This window comes from Erpetoichthys calabaricus, chromosome 3 (assembly GCF_900747795.2).
Source record: "Erpetoichthys calabaricus chromosome 3, fErpCal1.3, whole genome shotgun sequence".
NCBI lineage: Eukaryota > Metazoa > Chordata > Cladistia > Polypteriformes > Polypteridae > Erpetoichthys > Erpetoichthys calabaricus.
In genome coordinates this window covers 267,230,700-267,239,725 of record NC_041396.2, presented here as the reverse complement: position 1 = coordinate 267,239,725, position 9,026 = coordinate 267,230,700, and the positions used below count along the sequence as shown (strand labels likewise).

Sequence of the window (9,026 nt, the reverse complement as noted above, 5' to 3'; positions counted from 1 at the left end):
ATGTCACATGAAATCATTGCACAAAATCGTTGCACTGTTAGGCTTAGGATTTTATAAATATAGAGTAGATTAGTAGTAGTAGTAGTAGTAGTAGCAGTAGTAGTGGAATTATAGTACTACTATTATTAGTGGTAAAGGTAGAAGTATTAGTACTAGTTGTAGCAGTGGTAGTAATAGTATTAGTAGTAGTTAAAGCAGTGCTAATAGATAGTAGATAGTAGATCTATCTCTCTATCTGTCACAGAACAGTCTCTGTTAGCCAATCTCTCTCATTCTTTCCTAGGGCACGAAGCGGAAGCAGAAGCAAACAATGGCCAACAGTGAGATGAATCACATCGCTGTCATCATAGAAGAATTCCAGGCACTCGACAAACAGATCCAGAAACTCCTGTCCAGACGAAGGTACCTTAGGGATTTGAAGGCTCGGCTGCTGGATAAACCATCCTCGCCATCTGAAATTGACGTAACATCAACCCCGCGTTGTGCCACTCACTTCCAAGGACAAGTAAGCTTCACCCCCGTGCCTCGTAGGAGCGACAACAATACCAATGAAGACCTCGGTGTGTTTCAGCTATGCAGGCAGGGGTTCAAGGCTAGAACACCTCCATCGGCACAGGCGAGCATCTCGACCCAGAACCGGTTCGACCCTCTCCGCGTCCCCAGTTTGCCTTCAACCCCGGGTGATGTAATCGTGGTAGGTGATTCGATTGTAAGAAACTGCAATATCGCATGCCCTAATCGGAAATCTTTTGTTTCTTGTTTTCCCGGTGCTTGTGTTCGAGATGTGATGAGACGTGTGGCGACTATCTACAAGAAGCACAAGAACAGGGCAGTGGGATCCATTGCATTACACGCCGGCGTAAATGACATAAGGCACCGACAGTCGGAGATTCTCAAGGCTGACTTCGCAGCACTAATTAAAGACACAAAGGAGAGGACCCTATCAGCAAGGATCTTCATTTCGGGTCCACTATCTCTCGTCAGACAATCAAATGAATACTACAGTCGTCTGCTGGTATTAAACAACTGGCTGAAAGGCTTCTGCAAGAATCAAGACATCGGGTTCATCGACAACTGGGACCTCTTCTGGGAAAGACCGTGTTTCTTCAAGTGGGATGGCCTGCATCTGAATAGATTCAGCACCCGGGTCTTCTCCGAAAACATCGCTAAGGTAATTCGTCTCTCTGGACTATCTATTTCTACTCTTAACCCCTTCCATAATGCTATTGCTTTGCTAGGACATGATAATTGCTTAACAAAGTCTTCCGTAAAAGTGCACAACATTAATACTCTAATAACCAATCTCAATACACATAAAAAATCTAGGCAGTGCAGAATAAACACCAATAAATTAATTACAATTACTACTTTAGATGAACAATGTATTAAAACTATAAAAACAGATTATAGATTAAATAAAAAATACACGCAGAGCAGCGCTAACAAAAATAACTTAGTTTCTGTTCCAAATACCAATAACGCACATAGAATTCAGCTCTGCCCCTCCAAAACATTAAATATGGCACTATTAAATGTTAGAGCTTTAACTAACAAGATGTTTTTTATCAATGATCTTATTAGTGATAGAAAAATTGATTTTATTGCACTAAGTGAAACGTGGCTTAGCTCAGATGGTACGGCTGTTCTAATCGAATCTGCGCCTCCATATTACAATTGTACTCGTGCGGATCGCCAAGGAAAAAGAGGCGGTGGCCCAGCAAACATTTACTCGAGCCAGTTAAAGTGTAAAGATGTCAGTTTTGGTAAATTCAAGTCCTTTGAGTATCTCGCCATTGTTTTTCATGGAGATTCTCACGTTCTAGTATTATCCGTGTATAGACCTCCCAAATTTAACGCATCTTTCTTTGAGAAATTCTCAGACTTAATGTCAATTTTAATTACAAACTATGACACACTCTTAATAGTCGTTGACTTTAACTTTCATATCGATAATCAGTGTGATCAAAAAGTAAAAGAATTCATGAACCTCCTGGACTGTTTTGATTTAAGACAGCTTGTTAATCAGCCTACACATAAAGCAGGTCATACGTTAGACTTAGTAATTACCAAAGGACTAAAAGTTGATGTGGAGTAGATCGTTGATATTGGTCTATCTGACCATTTTCTTCTACTATTTAATATAGAAATAATGATAGAAAATATCCATGAGAAGCATATTGTTAAAAAACGCTTCTTTGACTCATCAGCAGCTTTAAAACTTATAAACATTCTAAGCAATCAGTCCATTTATAGTGCCAACTATAATAGTGAGGATAATGTAAATAGTAAGGTGGAAAAATTTAATACTAAAGTGAAAGCTGCTGTTGACACAGTTGCACCTGAAAAGACAGTTAAAAAATCTTCTATCATTGTTATACCATGGAAGACCCAAAGAGTGTCTGATTTAAAGAGAACATGCCGTAGAGCTGAGCGTAAATGGAGGAAAATTATACTAACTATCCACTATGAAATATTGAAGGTTAAAATAACAGAATACAATAACACAGTCCATCTTGAGAGGCGCTGCTATTTCTCTAAGATTATAAATAACAATGCTAGTAATCCCTTATTCTCTACGATTGATCGTCGGCTAAACCCAGGTAACGCAAAGGAATGCCTCCAAAATACTTCCAGTAAAATCTGTGAGGCTATTGCTGTATTTTTCAATCAAAAAATTAATGATATTAGAAATAATATAGTATATCTCCCCAACACTGCAGATTCTCCTAAGCCCCAGTATTCCATTATAAACAAATTAAATTCTTTCACCAGGATAGATTGACCTGATTTACATAGAATAATTTCTCAACTGAAACCCTCCACCTGTGTCCTTGACCCAATACCAACAAGTTTTTTCAAAGAAGTATCGGGCGTGCTAATTGATAATATTCTTGATATAGTAAATTCGTCATTAGATACGGGGGTCTTCCCAGACTGTCTTAAGACTGCTGTAGTTAAACCCCTACTTAAGAAAAATAATCTTGACCCCTCTGCTTTTGAAAATTTTAGACCCATCTCTAAACTGCCTTTCTTAAGTAAAATTCTAGAGAAGGCAGTCATTATGCAGTTAAATGAGCACCTCAATAAACATGCTATTCTTGCTAAATTTCAGTCAGGTTTTAGAACAAATCACAGCACAGAAACTGCACTCGTTAAAGTAGTCAGTGACTTGTGGGTAAATGCAGACAGAGGCCGTTTATCTGTTCTCATCCTCTTAGATCTGAGTGCCGCATTTGACACCACTGATCACAATATTCTTAGAAATCACATTAGTCGATGGGTGGGCCTCTCTGGCAGTGTCTTAAATTGGTTTGAATCCTACCTGGTAGGGAGAAAATTCTTTGTTAGTTGTAGTAATTACAACTCAAAGACACATGATATTCTATATGGTGTTCCACAAGGCTCTATCCTGGGTCCGCTGCTCTTCTCAATCTACATGCTTCCGTTAGGTCAGATTATCTCAGGGCACAACGTGAGCTACCACAGCTATGCTGATGACACACAGCTGTATTTATCAATAGCACCTGATGACCCCGATTCCCTTGATTCACTAACACAATGTCTTACTTGTATTTCTGAATGGATGAATAGTAATTTTCTCAAGCTAAATAAAGAGAAAATTGAAATTTTAGCGATTGGCAATAATGGATACAATGAGGTTATCAGAAATAAACTTGATGCATTAGGATTAAAAGTCAAGACGGAGGTAAAAAACTTAGGGGTAACTGTTGACTGTAGCCTGAATTTTAAATCGCATATTTATCAGACCACTAGGACAGCATTTTCTCACTTAAGAAACATAGCAAAAGTTAGACCTCTTATATCTTTGAAAGATGCTGAGAAATTAGTTCATACTTTTGTTTTCAGTTGACAAGATTACTGTAACGCACTCCTCTCAGGAATACCCAAAAAAGATATAAATCATGTGCAACTAGTGCAGAATGCAGCTGCTAGAATCCTAACCAGGAAAAGAAAATCCGAGCACATTTCTCCAGTTTTGATGTCACCACACTGGTTACCTGTGTCATTCAGAATTGACTTTAAAATGCTGCTTATGGTTTATAAAGCCTTAAATAATCTCGCTTCATCTTATATATCTAAATGTCTGACACCCTATATTCCAAATCATAACCTTAGATCCTCAAATGAGTGTTTCCTTAGAATTCCGAGAGCAAAACGTAAAAGAAGTGGTGAGGCGGCCTTCTACTGTTATGCACCTAAAATCTGGAATAGCCTGCCAATAGGAATTCGCCAGGCTAATACAGTGGAGCACTTTAAAAAACTACTAAAAACACATTATTTTAACATGGCCTTCTCATAACTTCACTTTAGTTTAATCCTGATACTCTGTATATTCAATTAAGTATCATAACTATTCATGGTGGCTCTAAAATCCATACTAACCCCTACTCTCTCTTCTGTTTCTTTTTCCGTTTTTTTGTGGTGTCCTGCTCCACCACCATCTGCTCAAAGCACCATGCTATTCCAACATTGATGGATTAAAAGCCAGAAGTCTTCTGTGAGAACCCTAAATACAAAGAGGACTATTTCTTTTATGTGAGGTAGAATGCCCAGAGGGGACTGGGCGGTCTCAATGTCTGGAACCCCTGCAGATTTTATTTTTTTCTCCAGCCGTCTGGAGCATTTTTTTGTTTTTTCTGTCCTCCCTGGCCATAGGACCTTACTCCTTTTCTATGTTAATTAATGTTGTCTTATTTTAATTCTTACTTTGTCTTTTATTTTTCTTTTCTTCATTATGTAAAGCACTTTGAGCTACATTTTTTGTATGAAAATGTGCTATATAAATAAATGTTGTTGTTGTTGTATTAGTAGCAGTGATAGCAGTGATAGTAGTAGTGGTAGTAATGGTGGAAGCAGTAGTATTAGTAGTACTGAAAGTAGTGGTATAGCTAGTAGTATTAGTATTAGTGGAGAGGTAGTAATAGTGTTAGTAATTGTGGTAGTAGTAGCAGTTGTTGTTGTAGCAGTGGATGTAGTGGTAAAGGTAATAGTATTAGCGATTGTGGTAGTAGTAATAGTAGTAGTAATAGTAGTAATAGTATTAGACAGTGTTAGTAGTGACAGTAGTAGTAGCAGTAGTGATAGTAGTGGTAGTGGTGGTGGTAGTAGTAGTAATAGTTGTAATAATAGTGTTAGTAGCAGTAGTGATAGTAGTTGTATGAGTAGTAATAGTGTTATTAGTGATAGTAACAATGGTAGTGTTAGTAGTGGTACCAGTAGTAGTAGTGGTATAATTGGTAGTAGTGATAGTTGTAGTCATGAAAGTTGTGGTAGTAGAGGTGGTAGCAGTAGTAGTAGTAGTAGTAGTAGTAATAGTAGTAATAGTAGTAGTAGTATTATAGTATTAGTGCTGTTGTCACATGTGCAGTGAAATTCTTACTTGCATGTCCAGCAACACATTGCTACTCTCTAGCTCCATGATAAAGAAGAAAATGTGATAGCTTCATTTTATTTAATAGAAGACACAAATCAGCTTACTTGACATGCTCACAGTGTTGCGGTAAACAAACTTCATAGCTGTTTTCCTGTATTCTCTTCTTGACATGCACTAAGTGACAACCTTATTAGTGTGTTTTACTTTCAGAATGGCCTGAGTACATCTGAGTCAAAAAGAAGTCAAAAGTACACAATAGAGGTACTTGCCCATATTGACACCAGTGTGACACATAGGTAAATTAAAGCAATTTAGCTGTGTTCTGATTTACTACACACAAAAAGGCTAAAAGGCCTGCAGGTCACAAAATATTCAAAACTGCCTTGTCTGGAATACAAAAACAGGGGCTCAGGATTGAACAGTCCGTAAATATTAATAAATATTCTAGAAATACAAAAATGCCCTCTTTTAGAGACAGGGAAAACAGTAAAATATCTGGCTTGGAAAGACAAGGTGAACAGCCCTCTTTATAAGTACTTATTAATAATAAATCAAAAAGAAAACAAAATATGAGATGTACTCATAAGGGTTAAAAGGCAGTTTAAAGCAAACAAGCCCAATTCCAAAATCTAACAGCAACATTCAAGAAATTTCCAAAACAAGAATTCAAAGATCAGCTACAAAACATTTGTAAGCTGTGATTTTTGCCTGAGTTTTGTTGTTAAGTTCTGACTAACTAGGGTGCCTGAACTTTCACAAATGCCACCCTTAGTCTTTCATTATTTACATGTTTTTGTTCATCAAATAAATTGCAACTGTACAATTATATTTTTATAAAAATGCCATTTTTTAAAAAAAATTTATTTAATATTTAATATTTCACATATCACATATTAACAATACTGTAATTTTGCCAAGGGTGTCCAAACTTTAGCATGGAACTCCAAATACGTATTGTATTTTGCATGCTAATTTATATAATTTATTTCTTATATTGTTGGCAGCTGTTCAGAGGTGACATGCAAGTACAAATTTCATTGAACTGAGTGCACAAGGCTATGACAGTGGCAGACAGTGTTTTAAATGGTGTTCTGAGATTTCTCAAGTAAGGAAGACAGAAGCAGGCTGGTTCTACTCACCAATCACAGCTCCAGAGAGGGTCTGATGCCAACTAGCGCAGTGGTTTTCAACTTTCATTCCTCCAATGAACCCTCAAAGCACTGCGAGGCCCTGCCCCTCTTCATGAAAATTCCCTCCTGAAGTTTTGCTGCTGTCTTGACCAAAACTTTACAAAGTTTTTGAACTTACAAGTAAGAACAAAATTGTATTTATTGCCATGCTATGACATTGCCAGCATTTTTATTTAAGCATAACAGAAAATTGGGAAGCCATTTTAAAAACAGCCAATGTATTTTTATTAAATAAAAGTAATTTTTACAAGCACACAAATTTCTTTATCATAACTTAAAATGAGTTGACATTTTTTAGGGATAAATAATAACCTGGATCTAACAAAATAAAAACTTAGTTACTGTCAATATTTTTGATACCAAACGATGCTCACTTTGCTTAAGTAATACTTTTAAATTATGCATAAAACGATGCTTATTTCTGAAAATAGTAAACAGTCATTTTTAAAATACAAAATGAATCACTGCAGACATATTTTTATAGCTTAAAAGCAGAAACTAATTTGTTATCTTTTGTATTCAGCACTGGTGTATTCCATTAGCAGCAGCCACATTTAATATGACTAGAAATGTAAACACAAAAGAATCGTGTGGAGCGGTGGCAGCAGGCAGGCAAGCTGCAGGTGGACAACCCTGACTCCCGTGTGGCTTTAAAAAGTGAATAGAGTGGCAGCAGCCGCATGTGTGCAGTTGAACTACTGTATCCTATTTCTTTATGGCTGTGTGGCGTGTTCAGGGCCGGATTTTCCTATAGGCTAACTAGGCTTCAGCCTAGGGCCTCAAGATCAAGAGGGGCCTACATTCAAATTGTTAGCAAAATTAAAATTACACTATTCTAAAAACAGTGAACACTAAAACACTGAACCGAAAATAAGGAGAAATTCTACGCATATGACTAATAAACAAACATAAAAATGTATTGGTTAAGATCAACGCGTATTACGTATTTTATTATCTCTCATGTAATTTACAAACTTAAAAATGGAAGGTGAAAGGGCCTCATAAGTGGAATAGCCTAGGGCCTCTTCATATAAATCCGGCCCTGGGCGTGTTTCCTTTTTTTTACCATTTCTTGTGGTGTTATTGTGAACGGCCCATTCCTATACCAACTTCACCTAGTAGCTCTGGTGCACTGTGCAGCGTAGATCACTGCAGACGCACTTTAATGTCCGGTGAAAATATATTCTGTCTCAATTATACATGACTACATCTATGAAACGAATGTTAAGTGGGGTCTTTGAGAAAACTGATAGTCATTGTTTGCCGTACGTAACATGTGACCGGGGCCGTCTTAACAGCATTATAGTGAACCGCGTCCCCTACCTACACAACTACTCACAGGAATACAAATGTAAATGGTTGATAAAATTAAACATATATTTATTGTATTGGTACTTCCAACAAAATCAGTATTTAAACATTAAAAAACATGCTGTACAGCAAAGATTAATCAACAAAAACATTTGATCAGTATAACATGAGCCTTGAAAAACACAAAAATTTAAACATATAAATGATACTCAATTGGTAAACCATACAGTATGGGACCCTTATGCTCGTGGGGTCCCTGGGCAACTGCCCAGAGTGCCCATGTGTTAAGATGGCCCTGCATGTGACCCCCTAGTGGGTTGCAGCCCCCTAACTGAGAACCACTGGATTAGCACATGAAAGTAAGAATTTCATTGTAAACTATACACATGACCATAATGACCTGTAAACCCATAAATCTGTTGGTGAACGCACTAATGGTTCTGTACTATTTGAGACGGGAGAAAAGAGATTGTACAGGATGGTGGAGATCTTTAATAATACTATTAGCCTTTGTAAGACATGATGTGTTATATCATAATAGGCGGTGTCACACACGTGTGACTGGGAGACAGCTAGAGGGCCTAAATAATAGTAGTACCACACCAGACTAGGGGGTGGCGAGCTGCATTAACTTTCTCTCTCTGTCCTCTGCAGACTATCCACAGGAAATCTCACTAGGTGCCGGCACCATTGATGACATCACTTCCAGTCCCCAAAGACGTCACTTCTGGCCCCAGCACTATGGATGACGTCACTTCCAGCCTCGAAGACATCACTTCCAGTTCTGGTGCAGATGACACCACTTCCTGTCATGGCTTTAAAAAGCCATGTTCTCAAACTAAAGTCAGTTCTGTTTTGGATTTCAAACTGAACACACCTTAAAAAATACCCATTTGCAGCTAGGGCATATTAAATGGGTTGCTGCCCCAAACCTTTGATGTGTCTTGGCTGTCTTTGTTACATTAATATCATGTATGGCCTTCTCTACCCTTGTTTGGAGATGAACAAGTGCCTTAACAGAATGTTATGCAGCCAGGAAGGGCTTCATTGTGCACCTGCAGAAGGTGATGAACATGCTGGAAATGGATACATCCAGGCTTTCCACAGAAATCTATAGGAGAAAAAAGCAT

At 37.7% G+C, this 9,026-nt stretch overlaps 1 protein-coding gene across 1 annotated transcript; it reads left to right on the top strand.

Annotated features, from left to right (window-relative positions):
- The first annotated feature begins 277 nt into the window (after window positions 1–277).
- LOC127527224 (uncharacterized) lies at window positions 278–8,797 on the top strand. The gene is made up of 2 exons (XM_051925256.1): window positions 278–1,171; window positions 8,551–8,797. The coding sequence occupies exons 1-2, from the start codon at window positions 311–313 to the stop codon at window positions 8,572–8,574; spliced, it is 885 nt and encodes a 294-aa protein (XP_051781216.1). The 5' UTR covers window positions 278–310; the 3' UTR covers window positions 8,575–8,797.
- Window positions 8,798–9,026: the final 229 nt, after the last annotated feature.

Bases quoted from the DNA above. Each gene is read 5' to 3' on its own strand.
- LOC127527224 (XM_051925256.1), top strand. From the start codon at position 311: ATGGCCAACAGTGAGATGAATCACATCGCTGTCATCATAGAAGAATTC. The intron at 1,172-8,550 runs GTAATTCGTCTC...TGTCCTCTGCAG, and splicing joins TCTCCGAAAACATCGCTAAG to ACTATCCACAGGAAATCTCA.